At 41.1% G+C, this 26,870-nt stretch overlaps 1 protein-coding gene across 12 annotated transcripts in view; it reads left to right on the top strand.

The window, feature by feature from the left end:
* The window catches only part of MTSS1 (MTSS1, I-BAR domain containing), a 125,321-nt gene that overhangs the window by 94,035 nt on the left and 4,416 nt on the right, over positions 1 to 26,870 (top strand). For 3 of the 12 annotated variants that reach the window (XM_017825220.1, XM_017825221.1, XM_017825227.1), the window contains 8 exons: positions 356 to 430; positions 6,213 to 6,224; positions 11,459 to 11,616; positions 12,860 to 12,967; positions 13,852 to 13,949; positions 15,942 to 16,152; positions 23,737 to 23,856; positions 24,800 to 24,994. In XM_017825220.1, the coding sequence (XP_017680709.1) occupies positions 356 to 430; positions 6,213 to 6,224; positions 11,459 to 11,616; positions 12,860 to 12,967; positions 13,852 to 13,949; positions 15,942 to 16,152; positions 23,737 to 23,856; positions 24,800 to 24,994 (977 nt within the window). The remainder of the gene's footprint in view (positions 1 to 355; positions 431 to 6,212; positions 6,225 to 11,458; positions 11,617 to 12,859; positions 12,968 to 13,851; positions 13,950 to 15,941; positions 16,153 to 23,736; positions 23,857 to 24,799; positions 24,995 to 26,870) is intronic. The other 9 variants (XM_017825231.1, XM_017825226.1, XM_017825224.1 and 6 more) reach the window with 8 other exon arrangements.

Genomic DNA, 26,870 nt, shown 5'->3' with positions numbered 1-26,870 from the left:
TGTTTTTGAACACAGATGTTTCGAGAAACCTGTCATCTCTGTTTTCCATTCCTGAGAGTGGATGAGTCTGAAGTGAAAAGCACTCTAATTTTGTACTGTGTTCTCAGTTGTTATTTCTGTAAAGGCTTTGTTTATTTGGAAAAGATTTTGGTATGTGAATGTGCTCACACCCTAAAATGTTATATTAAGCCAAATGTATAGGCACTACAAAATGTGAGTTCTAAGCTGCTTTGATTAATAGTAGCTGTCCTCTAAAAGTTGGTAGTCTTAACGTCTTCAAGCGTAGCCTTTTCTGTGAAAAACATTCATTTTGACACTGAGTATGTTGATAATAGAGACTGTGTGTGTTTTTTAGAATACAAAAAAGCCCGCCAAGAGATAAAAAAGAAGTCATCTGACACACTGAAGCTACAGAAGAAAGCAAAGAAAGGTAACTTGCTCCATACTATACTGTTAAAAAAACTTCTGGGCTGTGCTTATTGACAAAGACTGAACAGGAGTAGGACTTTCTGTTATAATAATTAGGTCCCCTCTAGTGTATTCCTGATATGTACTTGAACACCAGGATAGAATTACTATGTGTCATTTAAATCATACTCTGAAGCTGCCATCTAATGTTCTTATGCAAAAGCCTTGAAACTGTTTGTACAAAGTCAATCGTGTTTTAAAATAGAACCCTTACTGCTAACTTATTCTTCTTAGGAACATTGACACTCTAACATGACTTGTACAGATACCTGTAAAATTTTCTAGAATCTTTTGGAATAATATAAAAAAAGCCATTATGTAAATGTTCTCTAACTATTAACATTTCTCAATGTTCTCCCTTTCTACCACCTTTCTTCTTTTTTCTTTTTATTTTGACAGTCTGTGGTGTCCTAAACCTTATGTTATTCCTCAAAATATGAGAAGGTGGCACAGGTTGTTATCAAGGGGAGGGCACTTGGCAGCCATAGAAAACTAAACATGAGTGAGAAAGGAAAGGGAGTTCTCCCCAAAGGCAGTATGTCTTTTTTAGTACCTGAATCTTGTGCTCCTGTTGCTCTCCCACCTCCATCTTGTCCCAGGAGTTTCATCGTCATTTTAATGGAAACAAGCATCACTGGTAGCTACAGCACTGCCATCACTAAGGCTTCTACTTGGCCAAGCGCAAACCCCACCAGGCTTTGGAGCAATGATAGGGAGCTTGTACAGAAGCAGACTTCCTGGTTCCCTTTTCTGCAGTGGGTCGGAAGCAGCAGGGTTGGAAGTGTGCTTTGAGCAGCTCTCAGCCTGCAGGTTGCAACTTGTCCTTCCCCTCCTGCCTAAAATCAGTGAACCCACAGATGAGCAAAATAAATACTAGGGTGGGGAGTTTCTTGAAATTTTGAAATTGTATAAGTGTTACCCAGAACAGGTGAGCTGTCTCTGACTGTCCTTCCTAAGAGGTGAGTCAGTTAATTACAGTGGTAGAAAGCCACATGACTAGAAAACTGCTCTTGAATTTTAGCTGATGTTAGATGAGAGATGAGGAAAGGAGAGGTGGATGCCAGCAAGAGGGAGCTTAGCTCATTAGGCTTTGTGTGTCTGTCTGTCAGAAGTTTAGTGTTTAAAATCAGAATGGTGATCATTAGAGGAACATGACTTTTTGAGATAAGATTTTGATTTTGGGTGATGTGTAAACATGTTTCTCATTTTCTGTGATGAATTGTCAGACTTCAGACCAACATCTGTAGAGAGTGTGTAATATTTCCTCAGTTTTTCTTCCTGTCTCCCTCTCCTTTTCTAGTCTCATATCTTCTTGTCCACGTGTGTTACAAACAACCCGTCAATGCATGGTAGGTGAGCACTGAGAAAAATACTGAAGCATAGAATGGTTTGGGTGGTTGTCTGGGATCTGTGAAGAAGGAGCCATTTTTTGACCCTGTTTCTATGGAATGACAGCTGTCTGGCTCCAGCTCCCCTTTATCCTGCTTCTGGGTATTGAATAAATCCATCTGCAATATTGAAGAAGGAGACATAATCTTCTGTAAAGTGTGAAGCAGAGAGAGAAGAACTTAAAAGCTGCTGGGAAAAAACCCAACCCACTGTTCTCATACTGCAGATGCCACCTGCATCTGTCAGCAGTGGTTAAAGCAAGCAGACATAGTCCTTGGATTTCTGGGTTCATATCTTCCTCCCCAAATGTGAACCAAGTCTTGTGACGAGGGTTAGCAAACTGGTGTCTTGTCCTCCTTCAGGATTAAGCATCTTTGAGTGAGGAGTGGAACAGGCCTTTTGCCATCATTATTGCAGCAGCCATGGTGTGATTGAAGTTTTCTTTATTTCTTTAATAGTTTTTTTTAAATGTCATTCCCTTGCTTAATTTTGCTATTTTGACATACTTTTGGAGCTGTACTGAAGGTGCTGTATTTCTGTGCTGTCCCCTGTGGAATTGCTCTCCCATACCTGGTGTTTAGGTCCAGAGCACAAACCCAATAGGAGTCAGGTGGGATTAAAGCTGGTCACAGAGGGATGTGTATGGGGAAGGTGGAAGAGCTGAAGACTCACAGGTAGCCGGTACAGGGAAAAGTAGGAGCTGCAATATTTTTGAGGAGCTGAGCGTTGTTCTCATGGCCCCTGAGTAGGAGAGATGCAGGGAGGCCTTGAGGCTCATATGGATGAGAGTATGAATGCCCAAAGCTGTTGGCCCTGTGGGTTCCCAGCACAAGTGGGCAGGAGGTCCAAGGAAGTTCTCCCTGCCTTCTTGCAAGTTATCTACAGCGCTTAAATATAGAAGAAAAAAAAAACCATACCAGATTTTTTCCCCCCTCTTTGTTGTTTTGATCCCTACCTTGAGGAAATAAAGTGTTGGTCTGAATGCAGTGTCAGATGTCGTCATGAAAATGTTTTTTGTATGTATCCATCTTGACAGATCTGTTCAATGTCCTGTGTGATGAAGTATGTTGCTTTTGCTATTATTGAGGGATAAAAATAATCAAGAAGGGGTTTATTTATTCACACAAGTGCAGAAGTGATTCTGCTTTAGGTCATAAATGAGGTTTGAAATGTGGACAGGGAACTATGGGTGAAACTCTCCTGACAGGCATGTGGCTGAGTGCATGAATGTCTTATTGTGTCTTCAACTCTCGTTTCCCTGTTGCTCAGATTTACTTCTTTTGTTCTGTTCTTCCTCAAGCAGGACCTGTCCCTTTGATTTTTCTGTAAAATTACTGACTCACCTATGGGAACTCTAAAACAACCAATTCCTTCCCTTCCTAGCACTTGTAAGAATATCTTTGAATTAACCTTACGATCATCTGTGGGCAAGTGAGATGTTTGCTGAATTCTGGATTTGCTTCAATACTGTGCATGCTACTAAAAATGGTCCTTCAAGCTTATTCTGCTGTGACTGGATGAGAAAGTGGTTTTCTTTTGCTTTGGGCAGCTTCAGATGTAGGAACTCAAATATAACCCTCTACTTTCCTTATTCGCATCACGGCAGGGGTGTTCTCTCACCCTTCCGCATTGAGCTGCGGAGGCTCTCTCTCGTAGGTGATGGCTGCAGCATGCACAGCAACTCCTTGTCTGCATCCCAAGGACATTTAGGAGAGAGAGCCCTGGGCTGTGTGGCTTGTCGTGGCGGGAGCACTGCAGGTTGGACACCCCACTGAGGGGCTGAATACATGTGGGGTCTGCCTGTGCCCTGGCTTGCGCATGGTCTGGTTCCATGCGGCCAAGTTGAAAGTTCAGGCTGGGCACTTAAGATCATTTATTAGACATTATGTTTTCTGAGTAAGCATGTTAATTGCAGTAAAGGTGTTTCCAAAGCTTGAAGCGATGGAGAAAACACCAAGCTTTCCAAACAAAACAAAAGGATGTTCAGGGTCCTTTTGAGGAGTTTGCTAGAGTATATCTAGTAAAGCGACATGTCTGTGTGTAAATTAAGGTCTTGCATTTCAAAAGACCTCATAGAGATAATTTACATTCTATTTGTTGTCTTTGACTATTAAAAAAAAATGGTCCATATGAAGCTAAATCTGTATAGTCTAAATAGGATTCTGGTGTACCAGCCAGATCCATGCAGTCCCTGAGGATGTCATGGTGATCTTCAAGGTACCTCCTTTTCCTTAGGGCCTTTGTTCCCACAGGGAACAGGCCTGTAGGGCTTCTTGCCTCAACATCTCAGTGTTGAAACTTAGCTCTTGTCTGAACAGATAAAACTATGTAGTGCATGGAACTGCATACATCTTCTAAATTGCTCTTTGTTTTCAGACAAACACTGACCATCAGAAGTCAGCCCAGCTAACCTGAGTCAGCAGAATAATTATGCATACATTTAAAATAAATTCCATGTTTAGGTTTCTGCTGAGTCAGGGCCTCATAAGTGGATCCATAGCTACTAGAAGCTGTTGATGCTATATTGAATTCAGAAGAGAGATAGCAGCTGTGGCTCTGCATGTAACCATTTTGGAAGGTTAACAAAATGCATGATTCTTAGTTTAACTAAAAAAGGATCAAGTGACTAAATTAAAATATATCTGAATGTATATGTAAAATCTGGAGTGCATGTTGGCTTTATCTTCTGTATTTCAGCTTGGCTATTAATGATTAACTGGACAGGTTTCCCTTCTGCCTATAACATGACTGGTAGGTTTCATTTTCAGGTTCTTCTTGTGACACTGTGTGTGAGCTTTGAGGAAAATGTTTCAATCCAAGCGGATACGAGAGGAGTTATATGTAACACTCACAATAATATAACACATGTTAATATATAAACTGAGTTTTTTCTCTGTGCCATTTGTAGAAGTTTCTGCAGAATTGCCTTAACATTCAGTACAACATTTCTTCTTCTACCATCAACATTGGCTATCCAAACTGACAGCCTCTCCTTTTGACTATGCAGCAGTCTTGGAAAGTGTTTTGTGATTCTAATGAAATTGAGAGAGTAGAACATGATTATTAATTTACTGTAATACTGCTAAAAATGCTTTTTCTTCCTTCTCCTCATTAGCAAAGATGACCTGTTTGTGTTTTAGGGCCTTCACAGCTGTTTTGGGGTTACACTCTGGTCTTTGTAATATTGCTATACTCCTCTCAAGGATGGTTGTGCAAACCCTGTGACTCTTAACTGAAAAACATAAAGCTCTTCAACACAATTATAACTGAAGGATGTCTCAGTTCTTAAAGCAAATGCTGACCTTCTCATTCAAGTACTTTGCACTCTTTTTGTACTTGGCACTTACCCCATCTGGAGTGACAGACTGGGAAGGGGGAACCCCTGGCCAGACCCTTCCTCTGCAGGAGATAACCTCATTCCTCTAAATTGATCAAGTGTGGCATGATGAGGGAAGTGAGAGCCAAGACTCACACTGATGCAGCTCAGAAGGAGGGAAGCTAATGAGCAAATTATCCTTATCTATTGCAGGGAAAATGTCCTGTGTGAATGAGGCCGTGGTGCCTGCAGGGCTTTTTGGTGTTTTGTTGTTGGGTTTTTTTTCCCTGCAAGCTTATAATGTAAGCTCTACTTCACAAAAACGCAGTGAAGACACATTGCTAAATCAGTGACTGAAGACATTTCTTTGATTTACTTTCATTCCTTGAGTTTTGAATGCCTCTTGATAGTTCCCCTCTTTTTGACAGCAAGCCAGGTTTATTGCAAAACTTCATATAATAAAAAGTTTTTTAATTAAAATACACATATCATAGTTAATCTTTTTGATGTTCATCCACATTGCATCAGCAATTAGCTTTTAATTTAATTAACAATCTGTTAATGTAATTGGAGTAGAGAACATCAAAAAGCACTGTGGTTACTCACACAGCACCTGCCCAGAGTTCTGCAAGTTTGAATTCCCTCTTCCCTGTGAGGGTGATGAGCTTTTTGCCACTTCATCAGCCTGACCAGAGTCTGACGTTTATCTGTGTTGTGCACTTTCTCTGAAGCACAGGTTAATGTGTTCTCACCAAGGAGTCTAAACTGGTTTAAATCTCTTAAAGTAAAACTGTATATGGTAAATAACCAGACATTTAACTTACAACAGCTCACCAGGAAGCAAAGCTAATGCGCTTGTCTTTATCAGCAATGGAAGAAGTCAAAATAGCCTAGTCCAAACTGCTCACTCTTTTTTCTTGGCGCTGATGATAATGTCTAAATTCTAGGAATGCTGTAATACCAGTTTGACTTTTTTTATTTTCCTTTCTGTGTCAATTTTGTGTCCTGCAATTTCTCACCATGCGCACCTGCCTGACAGCTGAGGCTCTGGGTAAGTCTGTGCCATGCTGTGACCCTGGTGGCTGGTTCATTGTAGCCCTTGCTGTGGCCTCTTTATGGTGTCTGGTCTCCACTAACTGCCTAGACTTTAATTTCTAATGAAACTAAAATTTGCCTAATCTTAACGAACAAAGCATCTTTTGATTTATTTTCTTTTGGCATCTAATTGGAACACTGGTAAAAGAAGAAAATCAGTATTGTGGATAAACCTCTGGTTTATTTTAGAAAGGGATTAACATGGACAGATAAATCATGTCACAGTTGGGAGAGAAGTTAAATGGAATAGACATGTCATCAAGGTGATGTTTAAATAATTGAGTATCTTATTGTTAATATGACTTTTAAAGTCTAGAGCTTAAAGTCCTTAGTGTTGGTCTTTGTAATCTGTGATCCAAATTCCCCTTTTTTTCTGAAAATCGCATGCATCTTTCTTACCTGATGGATAAGAAATCACTATATTTACTTCATGCTGGGGAGTGGGTTGGAATTCAGCATCACGATTGTCTCCTCTCCTGTTGCCTGATCACACCTCGAGTATGTTTGAATTGGGGTTCTGTTTCAGTTGTATTGCAAATTTAAAGTAGCTGCCTTGAGATCTCCTTGTGAATGAAGTGCCGTGATTCTGAACTTGAGAGAAGTAATCATACCTGCACTTGCAAGTGTAGTGATGTAGCTGTTCCCTTTGAAGAAGCCTGGATTGATTAGATTGGCCTCTGGATTGCTTGGATTGATTAGATGGCTTCTCAACCAAGTTGCCTCATCTGAGCTCCTGGAGCTGCTGCTTGTCCCCTTTTTTGGAATTACATATTGTGGTTTTCCTGGTTTGTAATTCAATCTTGAAGCTTCATTTAGTAACTTGAAATTTTTCTGTTAAAGGAAGCCTTTGCACTTTTGAACATTAGCAGCTGATTCACATCTCCAGTAGCCAGCAGAAAGATTCGGATTTGGTTTCTGAAGGAGTCTGAAATTAATCCCAGCTATATGATTTTCCACCTTGCTATAAATGGTGGCAGAATTCTTCCATTCTCAACCCAGATCCGTATTAGTTGATTTGTTTTCTTTACTGTGCAAACTTGGAGGGGTTGTTCGTCCTAGCAGCTGGAGCAGGTGTACTCTTGTAAAGAAGGTGGTTTGGGAATGAATGACTTGGAGCCTGCTTTGATTTGTACAAGTAGAGGTGTACTCAGCATTATCTTATACAGTGTAAATTCTGCCACTCTGTAAAGTGTCCAATATTGAATATTCAAGTTCTGTGCAGACACTTAAAAAAGTGCAAGGGAGCAGTCTTTGAGTGAGAACATGGAAAATAATAGTTTCACCAATATTTGCTGCATTACTTTGTCAATAACAGCATTAACTTTAGCAGTCTGACTTACACTGAGAGCATTTAAAGATCATTGTTCTGCTTTGGTGTTGCTGAGAGCTTTGCTAGTTTAAGCTATCTTATAAAATAGACATGAAATTGGGTTGAAAATGAGATTTGCCTTTTTCTTTCTCCCTAATACTTTCCCTTTACTGAAGTTCTTTTTAAATGGTGGTTATTTCAGAAATTGCATGAGGCTTTCAGCCAGGATTCACACAAAGCACTGTAAAATGGAACTTTTAATGCATGTTGGTCCTTTAAAGCTCTTGCATGTCATGATAATGATGTGGAGCACCTGCTCTGAAGGTAACATATTAAAACTGTCCTTGAAGTAGCAGCAGATTTATGTTACTTTTAATAAGAAGCACTTCAGCTCCCTGCACTGGATTAGCTGTTACTTGCCTGTGGTCCAGCCGCAAGTCCCCAGGCTATTGGAGAATTCAGTCCACAACTTCTGGTCTTGCATTTCTGCTCTTCTCTGCATTGCCAGAGCTCCATTTTGAGAAAGGCTGGATTTGAATTCCTCCTCAGTTTTCAGGCTGTTGACTTGTTTCTTCTAAGTGCAGCTGGACATGCTCTGCAGAACCATCCCTACACCCTGTTCATGTCTGGCTGGTTGCAGACCAGAGACCTGTGACTACATTTGATGTTTTTGGCCATTACTGTTGCAGATTGATGTGGTAGGTCACTCAAACCTGCCTGCAGCTGGGGCAGGAATGTCCTTCCAGGTGCACTTTTACAGCTGCTCCATGATGAGTTCTGGAACTATCTGATGTCGTTACTGTGGTTGTGTTGGTTTGGAAATGTTTCCGAATGCATAACCTAAAGGCCAGAGAATGTGGGCTGGAAAAAATAATTGCTTGCTGATGTTCCTTATGAAAATGTGCCTCATGTCCATAGTAAAAATATTGCAATCAATTGTCGGAGATGCCATGGACAAGTGCCCTTCCTCTCATAATTCAAAGGGGAAAAGAACTTAGTTGCTCTCCTGTGGTCAGTATTCCCTTCTGAGATAAGCAGCAGATTCAAAGCAGTGGAGACCCAAAGGTGGGGGAGGAGCAGAGGTGATGAGCAGTTGGTCCTCATACCTTCTGTGTCCTATGGGTATAGGAGTGCTGTCAAGGGGATTGGCTCTGCTCTGCTTAGCTAAGGAAACTGGTTTAACTGGGCAGAGATCTCATCACTCAAATTTATGAGCTCTCTGAGTGCCATGGGAGGCAGCTGGCAATTCAGAGAATGTGAAGAGCTATGCTTGCTTTCAAAAGACTTGTTAGATTGATGTCTGCTTTGTGGAGCTTTCAAAGGATGTTGATAGAGCTTTCCTGCTCCTAAAAGATGAGTTGCAAGGAGTCATCGGGAGAGAGCTGTGTTCATGCCATGTAAACATCTGACTTCAGAGCCTCATCTAAATGATTCTCCTAAGCTTGTTTCCTGCTCTGAATTATACCCCAGGCAGCTTCTGTGTTTTCTCTGACTACCCAAGTGCCTCAGAGCATTGAAGCAGGTCTGTGGAAGTAGCAGTGAGGAGGTGGTGCGTCTGGTAATGTACTGACTCACTGAAAGAAATAAAGGAAATTTTGTAGAGGTACAGAGGATGTTGGAGAGGGGTGCAGTTTTACATGTGCCCTTGCTGAGGGGTTAAAATACCATCTTGAATGTTATCCTGATAACTTTATTGAATTTAGTGAGTTACACAGGTGCAAATTGAGTTTATTTTTGCCCGAGGTTTTGAGTGCTCTTGTTGCTCTGGTTGAAGACATGGTGCTCTGTGAGGTCCACATAAATTACCAAAATTCACTGTAATTGAACCCACTTTATCAATGGAGTCCAGTTGCTTTCTAAGTGTGTGTGTTCTCAGTGCACAAGTAAATGCATTTAACAAGGATTTTTACTGTGTTACGTGCATGATCATATGATGGAGCAGCTTAACATTTACAGCAATTCTCCAGAGCTGAACTAATGAGCGTGTGATTTAGTTTACAACTAATATATTTTGCATTTGGTACATCCATGGTAGTGAGTCAGAATCTAGGTTTGAACAACAGGAGATTGTTTCACCTGTTGTAATTTCCAGGCAACACTGAAAAGGGGTCTGAGCAATGATGCAAGTCTCTGTTCCATAAGGAATTTGAAGTAACAACTCCAGAGAAGTATAAAATGTTTAACTGCTGCATCTGATGGCAAAGGAGAGTATGGGGAGGTACTTGAAACATACAGAATGGTCTTCAAGCAGGAAAGCCCAGTATGTCTCCTGAGAGTGACAGACAAGAAGGCACAGGACCTTCAGGATGTTACCCAAAGCTCTCTTATAACTTGTTTCTGGGAGATGCTAATTTTGAGAGAGAAAGCAGGTGACTGCACCTTCAAAGTCTGTTATTCTTAAAGTTATTTACTTCCAAAACAGTTTCATGACCATATTACAGCAGCCAGCCTGATCTGCAGGATCAGGCAGTGGGTGTTCTGTTGGCAGTCTAGTACCCAGCTGACCTTGGCAGTGGCCATGTCAGTGTTGCACTGCATGTGATTCTTCCAGGATCCATCGCACAGCTCTGCATGTGGGGTCTGTGCAGTTTTATCTGGACTATGTCTAACTCTGTACAGAGGAGATTTGGATATATCCAGCCTGTAATGCCGCTAAACCAGCGTGATTCCCTTTGCTTCCATTGCTGCGCTCTTTTCCTGCAGCTCTGGCTGTGCATCAGTGCAGGGGAGCTGATAGCTTTGCCTTGAAAAGGAGTATTAAGGAAATACATACGATAATAAGGCAAAGGTTTTCTTTTGTAACCTTGACATTAAGTCATCTGCATTGTGTACTGCACAAGTCAAGAGACTTTCTTCTTCCTCTTGCTCGTAGCTTTAAATTCTCCATGCAGAAGGGTTTTTGTCCATAAAAATTGATTTTGGGTAGCTGCTTGTAACTCACTCACCATTTTTTCAATGTTGTCTCCCTGGTATTTAGCAACAGTGGTATGGATGTGTACCTGGATCCTGGGAGATTTGCAGCAAATTTATACAACTAAAGTTCTTCAAAATATTTAGGAGTGTAAGCTGCATGAAAATATCTTGCAACTGAAATGTTATTGGTTCAGTAATAGTATGTCTAGGCAGCAGCTCTTCATTCCTAGAGGAATATTTTTTGACATGATGCAGAGTAAGCAGTTGGTGCAGAATAAGATATTTACCTGTCACAGAACGTTTTGTTATTATGAGTTGACTGTAATTAACACAGTGAAGCTTTTTGTTTGCAAAACTTTGGAATTTTATTATTTCCGTTGCCAGATATTGGACATTAATACATACTTTAATAACCTATGTTGATAGGTTTGGTTTTGTTTGAACCCTGGAATGAAGAAAACTTGCAGCAGTTGCTTGTGCAGAGTACTTGAGTCAAGTGGTCCAATAATCAGTAACATGTCATAATAGTATCTTATATAGGAGATTGATTGATTCATTTAGTGGCTCCACAAGATTGTCATTAGGACCTTGTTAAGCACAAAAATAGGAAGAGGTGTTTACCTGGGATTACTACTCTCCCTGTTAGTAAGATGTTGGTTTTCAGCAAGGATGATATGAAGTTACTACAGTAATGCTTTGAGAAAGTCCTTCTTTCAAATGNGCTTGTTGAAACCTTTTAAATTGAGCTGTATTTCTATTCTGTGCAAAAGGGGAAAAAATAAATGCTTTGAAATGCTTGACTTAATTGGGGGGAAAAAAAACCCTTACTAACTTGAATTAAGATAAAATGCTGGTTGAGACATTAATTGCAAAAGCACAATCTGGCAACAGTGCTGGCTGAAAACAAGGTCGTTTATGGAGATCCACAGTTTTGACAAAATGTACTCTTGATTGTTTCCTGCATACAGGACGGGGTGACATTCAGCCCCAGTTGGATAGTGCTTTACAAGATGTCAATGATAAGTACCTGCTGCTTGAAGAAACTGAGAAGCAAGCTGTCAGAAAGGCTCTGATCGAGGAGCGCGGCCGATTCTGTGCTTTCATCTCCATGCTGCGCCCTGTGATAGTAAGTGCTCTTCGTTTTGAGTCAGTACAATTCACAGATTAGATAAGTGGCCAGAAACCTCTCAAAAGAGTATCTTGTTATGTTTTGGGAATTAATTTCTAGAGCCGAAATTAAGCTTCATCTCTGTCAAGCAGTTGGTGAGAATTGGGGCCTTTCTTGTAGGCGCTTGTAGTAATTCAGTGATAGAAGACACTGAATACTTTCAAGGTGATTGATGGGTAAACAGTGGGCACAAAGACTAAAGTCAGTTTGTGTTTCCTATGAATTTCAACCTAAGATATTGCAAATGCAGTTTTTTCCACTGATTTTCTTCTTAACATCACATTTTAATATAAATCTTCCTCACTCCTACTCCAGTGCTAGGACTGATAAATGTTTCAAGACCTCCCCTGTTTATATAATGACATTATCTGACAGATTGCAGGCTGCTTCCATGCAGTTTTTTGATAGCTCTTTTCCTGCTACATGTCAGGTTTTCAGTTCATTGAAAAGGTTTCAGTATATTTTCATCATCTCAGGTTGTCTGAAGCCCAACAAGGAATCATTTGTGGCTTTGTGCAAGCATGATGCATTTCTGAAGGGTCACCGGCGTACTGGGAATATGTTCCCAGTGCTTGTTTACAAAGAGCACCACTCTCAACAGAAAACTGTAGTTAGAGAAATAGGAAGGTGATGGCTGAGCAGGAGGAGGTGAATTCCAGACTCTGGAGGACCTGGAGGAAATGGTAGGATAGTTTACAGTGCAGGAATCATCTGAGTTAGTTGTTGATGTAATTTGAGCCAGAAGGAATCATAGATACATTAGTGCTCTGTACCTGTATAGTGTCTTTATCTCTGAGTTTCAAAAACTAGCAAAGAGTACGAGTTTAACCCCTGTGTACATTCAGGGTTAAAATCTTTAGGACACGTTAGTGCCTATACATAGAAGAGTTAAAATATGTCAAATGCAGCAAAACTGACACTCTTTTTCTGAACACATCACAAAAAGAAGGCTGAGACTTATTTATCTTGCTGATGAGAGAAAGATTTGTGGGCCTCAGAACTTACAGCAATCTTAGTAGTTACAGAACTCTAATATTTTCAGGCTTCTTTCATAAGAAGTTACTGCTTAATGGGCAAAGAAAAGGTGGCTCCACTGGGCATCCCCGCAGTCATCAGCAAAAAGAAAAAGGTGGTGTGTTGAATTATGGGTCTGATTTTTAAAACCAAGGCTGTGATTAGCCATGCTCTTTTGTCTTTTCAGGAAGAAGAAATATCAATGCTAGGAGAAATAACCCATTTACAAACCATATCTGATGACCTGAAAAGTCTTACCATGGATCCACACAAATTGCCATCCTCAAGTGAACAGGTCAGCTCTTGTTGCCTGGAAAACATTTTCGTTTGTAGCTTGCACCAGTTTTCCTTTTGTGTTTTGAGGGATATTGAGTACTGGTGTTTAGTGGCTTAATGTTATGTTTTGTAGATGCTTCTCTGCAGCAAGGTCATGTTTAACATAAGCAATTTAAAAAAATTATCCTGAAGTACCAGCTTAGTGCCCCTGAAGTATTTGGTACACTTGGAAGTATATGAAGATGCCAGATTTCTGCTGAGAGTGTATGAGGAATGAGTGTCATTTCCTCACCCTACATTTGAACATCCCTGTCTTTACGTAGTTGCAAGATTGCTGGGATTGGATAGCTGGATGGAGTCTAACATTTGAGCATTTTTCCATGTGGTCCTTAAAATGCATAGAAAAATGTGTGTCATTAAATAAATCCAAATAGGATGTTTTTCTCCAGCCTTGCTGTGTTAATTTTCTTGTCATATCATTGACCTAGAAGTGTAAAGCTCTGCTGTGGTTGAGTATTGGATCTTCAGCTAATTTTTTAAAATGCAACAGTTCTTCAACTCTAAGGCCATAATAGTTTTTTAAAAAGTAAAAAAAAAAAACCCAAACAAAACAGCTTCCAGAATGCATGAAATAAATCTCCAGTTTACTTTTTAAGATTTTTCCATTCAAATGTGACTTTCCTTTTGTAATAGCAGCCCTAGTGTTGAAGTATGTTAGTTCCTGGAAAGCCAAGGATGAAGCTGACTCTCCTGTGTTATACACAGCGTAATTCTGGAAGGGGACTGAGACTGAGTCAATTGGCACTGCAAGTTTGTAGTGGTGACGAATGACAAGAAGATGTTTTCTGTTAATAGGGGTAAAATTTTTCCACATCCTTGATGCTATTGATTATCTTTCATCAGGTAATTTTAGATTTGAAAGGTTCTGATTACAGCTGGTCTTACCAGACTCCTCCATCCTCTCCCAGTACTACCATGTCCAGAAAATCTAGTGTTTGCAGGTAAGTCAATTGGTAATATTTGTTTTTCACCTCTTTGGGGGCAACAGGAGGCAAGTTCAAACTGTGATATGGATTTGTATACATTTTTAAATCTTAAATAACAAGTATTACTGAAATCAGTCCCTTGTGGTCATTACTCGTTTAAGTGTGTGTGCTGGGAATATTAAAAAGGATGGGCATGACTGAACAACTTTTGAACTCAAGACAACTTGAAGATGTTTTTGGTTCAGTTCTCTTGAATCCATTTTGGATCAAAGAGCAGACTGTACTGATCTAAGCTCTGAGATTGTTCATTCATAATTTCCTTTTCTGTTTTTCATGTGATGACTTTTTAGATTATTCTAAGTAGCTGTTACTAATCAGTAAGTTAAACTGTTTGAAAAGGGAAAACATCCTTGGCTATAGCCCTATGAGTCTGGTAGATGGAAATGCTTTTTTGATACAAGTTTTTTTGACTGTTTAATGCTGTCTAATGCTGTCCTGAAATATGTTGAAACACTGGATTCTGTCTATGCTTTCTCTGTAAAAACTGTTTTTTCTCATAAAACAGTTTATTAGCATGTTGCCCCCATACCTAGTGTCCACATTTACTCTTTCCTTTTACTGAAAAGGAAGATATCCTGTTGTGTATTCTGCTCAACACCTCTCTAGCTGCTCTCAAATGATTACCTTTCAGTTTGCTTTATGAATAATGTATTACAGGTTCTCTGTGTATGAGCAAAGTTACCTACAGCATGTCAGAGCAAGTGAACACCACTTCTATGTACCTACTTGTCTCTGCATGCAGATATATATAAAAAAGTCAGTACTTTTATATATATATATGTGAAAACATGCATATTTAGAGCAATGAGCACAGGCTTAAAGATGCAATATCCTGAAGCTATAAAAGAAAATGGCAAAAAAAACCCCAACAAAATTTCATCATCTGTTCCTAATGAACCTCATCTTCTTGAGCAGTAAAACCTCTGTGGCATAGACTAGTATATGTGGGTAAAATTCAGATCTTCTCTTTCTCTGCTCCAAGCTGATTTGTACATCCTCTGTGTACGTGGCATTTGTGAACAGGAGGTGCAGGCCTCACCCACATATCCTATAGAGCCATTCCTTCGGCCAGGCTCCTGCCAGTGGGGGTAGAAAGCTGCCTACAGGTACATCCTGCTAGTCCTGCTCAGCCACCCCAGCAGGAAATTTCCCAGGCTCCCACATTGCAGCTGACATGTCCTTACTGTCATTCATGGATACTGAGGAGTAAAAATCAATCTCTTTGTTTGAAGCATCACACTGGGTTTTTTAACACGGATATTAATTTGGGGTTTTAATTCTCTGACTGTCTTACTAACTAAAGCTCCATACCCAGTGGCTTGGCTTCACTCAATATGCCATCACATGTTTTTTTCTGGTAGGAAGCCTTCATGTGAGCAAAGCTTGTCCCAGGTACTCTGGAGCGTGGGGGGTTTGGTGATGGTCTCACACATTGTCCTGCTGACTGTCTGCAGTGACATGCCTAGAGACAGACTCTTACATGAACTGCAGTGCCTTTGGTCACCCTTCTAGAAATCCCAGTGTATATTTGGGCCATGGTGCAGAGGCAGCAAGGTCTATGTCAGGAATAGGAGAAGGCTGTCAGCAGAGACTTTTTGAGCAAGTGCTGTGCAAATGCTAGGGAGGGCATGTAGCAATCCCTCCATCCCTAACCCAGCTTTGAACTCTGAGTGGTTACAGATTTGGTCATGTGAGTGAAATTCAAGGTAAAATGCCATTTTCTCTCTGGTCACCAGGGATACTGCAGTTGCTTATAGTTCTTTACTGATATATATGTGCATATATATATATATTTTTAATTTGTCAATATTTTTCTTTTCCGGTTTATGCTGCCTGTTGCTAGAGACATGTGGAATGTTAATTGTACTGCATATGGGTCTCTCCCCACCCCACCCTTGTGTCTTTTCCTCTCCCCTTTCCTTTCTCTGTTCCTTTTGTCTCTCACAGCAGTCTGAACAGCGTTAACAGTAGTGATTCCCGGTCCAGTGGCTCGCACTCGCACTCACCTAGTTCACACTATCGCTATCGCAGCTCCAATCTGCCTCAGCAGGCACCCATGAGGCTGTCCAGTGTGTCCTCCCATGATTCTGGATTCATGTCCCAGGATGCTTTCCAGTCCAAATCGCCATCCCCCATGCCACCAGAAGCACCTAACCAGGTACGTGCAAGCATGAGAACAAAAACCTGAGTGCAAAGCTGGACTCTTTAAATTGGCTCACCTTTCACAGAAAGAATCTGGTGTGGTTTTGGGGTACCTTGGAGTCAGTTTAAACAGTGAGGGTGAGGTTTGTCTCACTACACTTCATCCAGCTAAAAGTTGGGCCTCTAGCTTGAGTGATTTATGCTGCTTTTGCAGTTAGCACTGAAGAAAAGGATGAGTCACTCTTGGGGGATTTAGTTTTCCTGATGGCCCTGGAGGGAGCCTAGATGCCTATTTTTCAGATACATACAGAAGAGAAAGAACAACAAGTCTCACCTTACAGGAGGGGATAATACTCACTTTACCCACTGAGGTTAGCAGTTAATATCCTGCAAAGGTTGCAAGTTGTTAATATGTGGTGGCTGTTTACTGTTTAATGGGCAAATACTGATGCCAGAACAGCCTTTTGACAGCCATAGTACGGTGGCTTTGACATCAGAGAGACTTCTTTTGTTCCTCCCCTGTGAAGGGTCTGGGATACTCAAAATGCTGTCAGCATTATCACACAGAACTGGCTTTGCCATTTTTTATTACATCCATTTCTGTGGATAGGCTTGCTCTTTTGGGTTCTCAGTTGAGCACCTTGCAGAAATAAGGTTTCTGCATGAAAACAAGAACTCATAAGAAATTAGTGTTTGTGTAGTCATATATGGTAACATCCTAAACACAGTAAAACTAAGAGGATTTCACTATCAATATAGGCAAAACTTTTCCAGAGCATTTTTGAGTCTACAGAAGGAAGTTGCTGCTCTATTTCTTCATGGCATCATTCCTATAAAAACTAGCTGGCCATCTGCAGGCAGAGCTTTGCAATGCTCCAAGGCCTCTACCTTCCAGCACCTGAATTTTCTGCTGTTTTGTTTGGGTTTTTTTAACAAACCACACAGCAGCTGCAGTATTTTTTAAACAAGGCTGAATTACCATCTCATGTTATAAATCCCATCATAAATCTTAGTCACAAACCAAAGTGGACCTAATATCCTGTTGTTCAGTATTACTCATTTTAATACATCCTGAGGTCACTGGAGAAGATTGTCTTTAAGAAATGTAGTTGCACTCCTTTTCATATGTTGGGGAGTAGATAGTTCTGTAGGCATAGTTGGGGAGTTTTAATCCTCACAGTCAACAAGCAGCAAGTGTTAGTGATTTCCAAGTGTCACCTGCCCATATAGACTACTCTTAGACCACCTTTGATAGCACACAGCCCCTTACTTTTGCAAGACATTTAGTGAGTGGAACCCCTAATGAAATTTTAAGGTATCATCCAAAATAAAACTGGTTCATTTAGGCTTGGAACACATTCTCAAGGGAAGCTCAACTATTTTTAAATATATTTACCTCTTTCATTTTAATGATGATGATCATTTTCAAATGATACCTCTTCTGCACTGTCTGCAGTCTGGACACATGAGCTTTTTTTTGTAGGTGACATCCTGAAGAACTTTGTGCACACTAATAAAATGAATGTTTTGTTTAGATTGGCTATGGCTAACCTAAGTGAAATGCAAAAAAAGTAAATGAGCAATAATAAAGTAAACTGGAATAGTAACAAGGTAAGGAAATTAACTTTTAAGATACATACATCAGTTACACATGCCAGCATCATCTTTGGTTTTCATAGTATCCACTGCACCGATATAAAAGGGCAGTAATCCACATGATGATGCCGTGTTTGCAGATGAGGATGTAATTTTGCAATTGCTCTTAGCATGGAAAAAAACTCAACATCTCTCTTTGCAAGTTCCCCTGTTAAGCAGAGGAGAGAACTTAGGCTGGTATCAGGTGGCAGAACATCCTGAAAGTTGATGGGAGTCACACTGATTTACACCATCTAAGTTCATGTGCTTTCACTTCATTTTAGAAACTGTCCATAAAGTTGCAAACTGACCCAAGCATCACTTGAGCTATTCATGAGCTCTAGAAGGCTGCAGCAGTGTGACAAGTGTAGTGTGTTGGTATAACAAATAGGTATGTGCTCTGTATGTCTCTGGCTCTGTATACCTTTACGCAGAGGAAAAGGTAACAGATCATTGCCTGGCCGCTTCATCTTTGCTTAAGTGTCTTGCTTTGTATGTTCAGCACTAAGTAAATCATGTGTGTTGTGCTGACAGATGATTGTGACTGTGAGCTTACCCAGGAGCTGTTCAGTTTACAGCGTTATCCTGTGTTGTGTGTCTCTAACCAACTGACAGATCTCCGTGTGGTTGTGCTTGGAGGCTCCATGGCGGGTGGGGAGGAGCAGCAGCAGCTGCTGCTGTTCCTGGAACACTGATGTCATTGTTTCTAGTAGTGACACTGAGAAGGCAGAAAAGCAAACTCTGGAACCAACAAAGGAAATTAAAAGCTGTATATCTTGCGCAGGTGGACACTTGCTGATGTTTGCTAGCTACATGCTGTGGCATCTGCTGGATCAACAAAGCCCTTTTTCTTTCTATAATAAGAAAAAAAGAAGTAGAAGGGACTACCTAAAATTCCCATATTATAGGACTGGGAATATATGAGCTATGAGAAGCTTTTATGTGCTTGCCTACATTTTATACAAGCAAGTGTCACTGAAAATTAAACTGAATTTCCTCAAAAACACAGATGGGGGTGGGAGGTTGGTGGGAATCTCAGACAAGGAGTAACTAGAGATTTAAACAAGATACAGACTATACCAGAGGAGAGATGACTGACAAAATGAAGACTGCTTTCCAATCTGTAGTTGCCAAGTAGTAAGTGTTTGCAGTTATCACATTCTACATAGAAGATAGGAAAAAGAGCAATTATCAAACCAGACACTGCCTTTTCACTGGTTTAGGAGGATCTCTTTTCTGCAGCATTGCTCTTAATATCCCTGGCAGCAGAAGTGTTAGCCTGTAGCATGTAGCTATACATGTGGGAAGGTCACTGTAAAATACTTTAATTTTAATTACACAAGTATGTTTGGGTGTAGCTCAGCACATCCTGTGATGGAAAAGCATCACGGATCTCTTTTCTGGAGTGGAACAGTTTCTCTAAATGCCAGATGTAAGATCAGCCATGGCCAGTGTTGCCCATGGCACATACTGACCCCAAACAAAGTCTTTTGACAGACCTGCTGCTGGGAACATCAGACCAAGAGTGGCTCTTGGGTGAACACTGGACATGGCTGGTGCTGCTAAACCCACACATTGTCCTGTGTAGTAGACAAACTGAGGTCTTGGGCGTATCTGTGGTGAAATAATATGGTAGTAGTATAGTTATGTTTGATTCAGGGGGATGACTTTAAGAAGGATCCACTGGATTTGGAGTGAACATGCATAGGGGAAGCACTTATGCAGTTGAATTTCATAGCTTGCTTAGACTTTGTGGGGATGAAAGCAAAGGGACAGAAAGAACCAGATAAGAAGATAAAAATGTTGATGTGCTGTCAAAAAGCAGAGAGATAAGTCTTTAGTGTGAGAATACACTGGAAATGGCTTTCCGTAAACACTGAAGTAGAGGAAAACTGAATGTGAACTTGCTTTTGGGTGTACAGGTTATCAAGCTGGAAAGATTCTGCTTTTAAGGAGATTCCATCGCTTGAAATAGCTTGAAGTTAGAATAGGGGAAGTACATTGTTACAACTATTCAGTTTTCCATTTAAATTAAGAAATGATCCCAAATAATACTTCAAAAAAAACCAGAAAAAAAACCTGGAAAACAAACAAAAAACAACTCCAAACTGAAACTCATCTGTTAAGTTTTCACCAGGAATTTGTTTCTCCTAAACTTCCTTTTCTAAGTTATGTTTCCCAGCAGTTTATCCCTGACTAGAAAGAAGGGTCAGTAGAGACAGGTTTCTGGAAGTGAGAGGTGATGACCTTGAGTCACTATCTGGAGCCTTTTGAAAAGTAGCTGAGACCATTTTCCACTGACTGTAGAGGACACTGTCATTAGGATTTGATCTTCTGGGAAACCCTTGTCCAGGAAGCTCTGTCTTATAATTGGGAAAGGGAAGGGGTTAAGAAAGGTGTGAAAGGATGCAAGTAATACAAGATAACCATAGTCCTTTTATAGGTTAGTAGGACAGCAGATGGAAAATATAATTGCGCAGTCCAGCAGCCCAAAGTACAGCTCTTTTTTTTTTTTATGCTTGCTGGAACTCGTACATACCCCACCAAGCAGCAGGACGCTATCCAAGAACAAGCCATGGCACAACGTCTGAGAGACCAGACACCAAGCTACACTGCATGTTGCTGTGCAGAGCACAGTTTTAGCTTTCTGCTGATACTCCTAACTTTTAGCTTTTTCTCAGAAGAGCAGAACCACCATTATTGCAGCTGTGGGGAAAAGAAAAAAATCTCCCGGGGTTAAAATAGCTAAAATTAAAGAACTGATTTTAAAACTGATTCACGTGAAACAATCATTTAAAAAAAATAATTACTAAAACAAATTCAAAAAATCTGATAGTCAAATTTCTCACACCATGGGGTGTGGAGTAGAAATTGCTCTGTCCAGTGTTTGCCAGTGCGTGTGCTCGCAGGAGTGCATGTGCCAGAGGGTGTGCATCTAAAACAAGCACTTGTTTGGGGACTTTTTCCCCAAGCAGTAACTGTATAGTTTCTGTTTTCAGTCCCTCATGTACTTTCTGCTAAGAAATGAAGGGTGGTATGTGCTTCCCACACCTTCATCTAACCATTCAGGAGTGGCTCTGCAGTCTGATCCAGAGAGCCTTTGACCTGCTGCCAGTCATGTTTTCCTTACATTTTTCCTTCAGGAATTCAGTATTCTTCTGCCTCCCTCTCCATTGTTTTCTCACTGTTGTAATGCTTTTTAGCAAGACCAGAGGCTCACCTTCTCTGTGCCATGCAAGTTACTGAAGGTGAGGAGACACTCTTTCTGTACCACCACATCTTGCATTTCCTTTGTCTACCAGGGTGTTTTCCCCATGGCATCTTGGTTCAGCCTTTGTCTAGCTTTTCCTGCTGAAAATGGACACACTGAGTTAGTGGGAGAGTCCTTTTCGTCTTCTTTTTTTTTCACCTTGAAGTAGTCACTTTATTGCAAAAATAAGTTCATCGATTCTAGCCTTTTTTCCCCCCATACACCAAGTAAATTGAACAATTCTTTGCATCTTGAGAATTTCCATTTTTGACCTTTTTCTGTCTGTTTGCTGCATGCATCTTTGTTGCTAATAAACCTCATTTATGGGCCATTTTTACCATTACTTGATATAATCTTGTGAAATTTCTGTCTTGTAAACACAAATAGTCTTATCAGGTGTAAATTCCAAATTCTTACTTGTCCCTGTTGAGGCATCTGCAGAAAACAATGTGGCATGAGGGATACCATGCTTGTAACTCAGACTCTTCACTGTCTGTTCTGCCATGTGCAGAGTATGCAGACCCAGGAGGGTCATTCAGGCTATTAAAAAAGGATTTTCTGTAATTACATTTTTCTCTCTTCGTTTTTTTTTTCCTGGCCAAACCAGAACATCAGTGTGAGTATTCTCATGGGATTTCTTTTCTGAGGTACCTGGAACGTCAGGCAGAAGTCTGGAGTTTTAGTGTAAAAGCTAATTTTCTATAATGTATTTTTCTCTAAGGATAGAAGCAATAGGCTCATCTCCATTTAGTGCACTGTGGTTATGTCTGATGGCGGAGTCAACTACAGCTCATGTATGTTGGTATTCTTATTTTAGAGGCTTTTCTCCTGTAAAAGGAGTTGCATTAAATCAAGAATGTGACCAGTTCCACGAAACATGAAGCCGCCGCATCATCAGGTGCCCCACTGCACACTCTTCACTGCTGTCCTTAACAGTCATTTGTTGCAATTTCTTCTGATCTTACCTTCACCTCAGCTCTTGCTGCACCTTGAATACAAGCCTTGTTAGCTGAGCGTACTTGTACCCTACACACATTTGACAGGTCACCCGCAGATCTGATCCCATGTCAGCATAGGATGGGATGTGTTATTTTTATGAAATGGTCCATCACACTACATGCTTTTAAAAAAATTTTAAAGAGCCTTTGCAAAATTTCACTAAAATCACAGTTTGCTAGTAAGTTCAAGATGCTGATGCTGTGTTGACTTCTCAGCAGCCCTACTAGCCTTCACCAAAATCCTTCTGGTGACAGTGTTCCATCTCAGAGACCTACCTCTCCTTTTACCCAGGCAATTGACTGTACATTTCTCATATGTAGCTTCTGGTTAGCAGTGAGACACCTTTTGTTCTCTACAGTGCCTCTTATCCATCTGTCTTTTTATTGCAAACTCACCCCAGATCTCACCTGACGTTAACTGATGAAATTTTATTTCAAATGAGATTTCCCTTCCTCTTCAACATCTTAAAATCTGTGGCTTTGCTACGCAAAGCTGATACAAGAGCGCATTCTCTCTGCTGTCGTAGAACGGCAGGGATATCCTTAGATAGACTTGTTTCCCAGATCCTGGGCTACTGAAGGGTGAATTAGTCTTGGTAGTCTTGAATTTCCTGACAGTGAATAGAACTCTCCACTGCCCTGGCAACTCTTCCAGTATTCTTGACCATTTCCAAGCGCTCGGTTGGACCTGGACACACACCTTTACGGAGCAGGATGCCACTTTCAAGGGGGAGCTTTAGAAGAGCACTGTAGTAGGCAAAGTGGTCCGCGTGGTTATTCCCCTTGGCCTGCCTGTGGTTGAATTAGAGTCTGTTGTAGAGGTCTTAAGCAGCAAATGTACATAAAGGCATGCACTGAAAATTGGAGAAGTTCCTACCTAGGAGCAAAATGTTTGATATGTTCAATGGGCACTTTTATGTCCTGCATTTTCCTTCGCTCTCCATCCAAGCCCCTGGTATTTTCTGGCTCTGCTGTTAAGAGAAAGCAGGTGGCAAGTACATGCCACCATTTCTGCACACAGCAGAGCACACGTACCTTCACACTGGCTGCTGGGCAGAAAGGTTTGAGTGAGAGTGTATGCATTTGGTGTATGCATCCTACCTACATGCATACAAGTTATGCACTTTGGAAAACTCCAGTTTGGTAAGTATTACTTCTTTCTCTGTTCCATAATATTTGAACTCAGATGAGCTTTTCACAAGCACTTTTACAGATCAGAATATCCAAGAACTTGTGAATGTAAGTGATGTTTGCTACTCCATGTTTTAAATCTAAACTTTGTGTCTTTGAAGTACTGATGATCTGCTTTCCTGTATAAATCACCTGTCTCAGTATATTGCATGTTTGGACCACAGGTGCCCTCAGCTCCCTCAGCTTCTTGCTGTGAGACAGCTAACAGAATTGAGATGCTGAAATTGCAATGAGGAGTTGAGATCACTGCCTCACTTTCCTCATTCCTAAGCAGTGTGGCAAGTTCTCGCATTAAGCAAGTGGCTTATTTTGTTTCTCATAGATGTCCTGAACATTAGGAATGGTTTTGAGCAGTTTCTAATTAATTTTTAAAACCCTAACCCTTTGCTTCTCTCATCCCTCCCTCTCTCCTGTGTGTCTCTGTGTATGTGCTTTTTGTCTTTTTCTTTCTGTTTGTGATTTTTTTTTCCTTTTTTGGTGGCTTGTGTATCCTTTCCCTGCACTGCGGTGCTGTTTTACGCTGCAGAATTCGTCCAGCTCTGCCTCTTCAGAAGCCTCTGAAACCTGCCAGTCAGTGAGCGAGTGCAGTTCCCCCACCTCAGTCAGCTCAGGCTCCACCATGGGGGCTTGGGCCTCCACAGATAAGGTGAAAAACTTCATCTCCAAGACATACAAACCTACTAGCTCGTTATCCAAACCCTGCAACATTGGACAAAAAACGATGCATGGGATGCAGCCAGGATTCCTTTTTGTGAAGATGAGAATAGGAACTGTTGCACTCTCCTTTAGGAATTATTCTGTTTGAATAGACCACACTTGCCTTTAAACTAGTTTATGGGAGAAGCTACAAATTGGGCATTTTACAGAGGTAATTTTCCAAGAAAAGCTCACTGTCCACCTTTGCTACTCGAAGAGATTGTGGAATGCCGCCCTGTTTGTGGTTTCTCCCTTTTCTCCCATTAGGTAGCACACATTACACTAATTGGGATTTGGTTTTGACCAAAAAGGAAGACAAAACACACATTGTTGGAATAAATTAAGTGGGATACACTCTGAATTGGGGGAGGAAGTGAGAGCGGTCTCCATTCTCATCTGGTAAATCCTTGCTGTTGGTTTTTGTTCTTTTTTCTTCCATATCATCACACAGAACATGCCATATTTGAAGGCTGTATGCTTTTCCTCTCTGTCCAGCTACACAGACTATAAATGCCACCAAAGCAAATGCCTCCAGGATTGGAAAAGTTTTGTTCTATGTCTGCAGTCTGCAGGGTTCCTAAATTGCAAAGGCTTTTTCACAGTATGCTGCTTCCATGGACAGAAGGCAAAGCTGCTCAGCCGGGAGACAATGACCACTAGATTGATGCCTGAAATTTGTTATACCAGATAACAATTTTCAAGCAATCTCGCTTCTGAACCAAGCATTGTGTCAATTTTCTGTTTTTTGTTTGCAGCAGAGTTAAGAGTTTTCTTTCTTTTGTTTTAAGATACAGAAGTTTTCTCCCTACAACATCAGTCACAGTGTATTTTCGTATTCATTCTGTTTATATTAATTTCTCTGTTTTTGTTTTTTTTATTTGTTTCGTTTCCAGTTGTCTAATGGGTTTTATCACTGTAGTTTATCAAGTGACCCATCCGTAGCTTCAGTTGGTGCAGGTCCTTTCCCTCATTTCCCGCCTGTCTCCCGCGCGTGGACTCGGGCTCCCTCAGCCCTCCTTCCAGACTACGTTCATTATTACACCATTGGGCCAGGCATGTTTCCATCATCTAAGATCCCTAGCTGGAAGGTTTGTGTTCCTTTTGTTGTGGCAGTCCTCACCTCCTCATACCAACAGCATGCACACGGCAGTTGTTGCTACCTTTCGGTCCATGTAATTACTGGTTGATTTGCTCTCTTTAATATCACTCTGAATGGGCACTGCATGGGGAAAATCGGAGAGCTAAATTCCAGCAGGGGGTATTTCTCAATGACCTGGTCTGTTCTGGCACTGACTAAAGCATATTAAAGCTGACAATGTGTAGGTAGGAAGGAACAGTTTAACTCTGGAACGTTGGTGAAAGCACTCTGGGCTCTATTCAGCGAGAAAAGCTTGTTTAGCTCTGTCAGAGCGCTCACTTGAGCACGGAAAGGCAGGCTTGGCATCCAGTTGGCTTAGTTTAGCAAGGCCACATTGAAGACACCAGTGTTCTCCCTGTGGTGGTTGGGCTGGGCCCCCACCTTGGACATGGGCAGGCACACTCCAAGATCCAGCTGGAGTGGTTTAAGAAGGTGCTGAGCACCAGGGAAACCCAAGTGATGACTGAAGCCGTCCCAGCTTTACTGCCACAAACTGGAAGTGATCACCCAGCTCGTTTTGTTCTCTTAGTGGAGACCACTGGAAAAGAGTGCAGTAGCTTCTTTCAGTTGCTCCAGCTGGATCTGCAGGGATCTTCTTTGGCACTAAAACTTCTCTGCTCTGCCAGAGTCTTGACTTTTATCCTTGCCAGGTCATTCCCCTGGGAGACTCTGCCCCAGAGCAGGAGGAGAGAAGGTCTCTTCTCTGTTGCCCTGAATCCTTACAAGGCTGATGTGCAGTTGACAGTAGCTACGCAGGATTTAAGTGCCTGTGGATGGTTGTGTAATACTGCATATGCACCACGGGACCTGCTTATACATCTAAATTGAAATATCTTGTTACAGATCCCCCTACTTTCTCTCTCTCCAGCAGCTGGAGACTGTTAAGATACAGGGTGGGCACAGTGGTCCTGGGGCTTCAGGGTCATTAGCTGTGTCTGTGCTAGAAGCACTCTGCCAGTATATTTGACAGCAAAATACTTAGAGCAGAGACACAGATGTTAAGGTAAAGCAGAGTTTCATATGTGTTAATAAAACCAAAATACCTGTCTGTGCAAGGGTGTCTGTCACTTCAGCTGCCGTGCACTTCTCATATGTTGGACTGAGACACATGTCAGTAAAAATCCATAATGTGGTCTTGGCCCATCATTAATTGTGAATTGGAAGGCTGTGGGAGGCTGCCCAGCAGGCAGCTGGGGGGGTGTGGGGCCCATTCTCATGCAGAATTTGTTTCTTTTATTTTTAAAGCAGCCCCTGTCTCAGTAAAGGAAAACTCTCTTAGGATTGGGATTGCCCTTGCAGCAGCTGGTGTTTGGGGAGCTACTGCTTAGCAGTGGTTCTGCCTCCCAGCACAGGACACGGATCAGTCCTGCTCTTTGTGTGCAATGTGTGGGTTCTGGACACTCTCAGGACTTTGCTTAATAGAGCCCTGAGTGAATACTGTCTTCGCTGAGGAATTTCTGTTTCAAATTTAGTACCAGTAGTTCAGAGTAAAGTTAGTCTTTCCTCGGTACAGATCATCATTACAAACTCAATTTCAGCTAGTAAGTAAACTGAGAGATTACTCAGAGTAACTTTCTCCTCTAATGTGTATCAAAAATCTGTTCAAGCCTAATTTTTCAGACCTAAAGACATGCATAACAGCATGTAATACTAGAATTTGTGTACATCTAGAGCAGTTACATTGGTGATTGAGCATGCATGTGTATTTTCTGCTATGTGCAAGTGATTTTTGTACTTGAAATTCTGAAAATGTAGGCTTTATCACAACAGAATTTCATTTAGATAAGACTGTAGTATCAAAATGGTAAATATCCTTAAAATTAATT

Source organism: Lepidothrix coronata, unplaced genomic scaffold (assembly GCF_001604755.1).
Source record: "Lepidothrix coronata isolate B3197 unplaced genomic scaffold, Lepidothrix_coronata-1.0 Scaffold117, whole genome shotgun sequence".
Lineage (NCBI taxonomy): Eukaryota > Metazoa > Chordata > Aves > Passeriformes > Pipridae > Lepidothrix > Lepidothrix coronata.
This window is presented reverse-complemented; position numbering and strand designations above follow the sequence as displayed.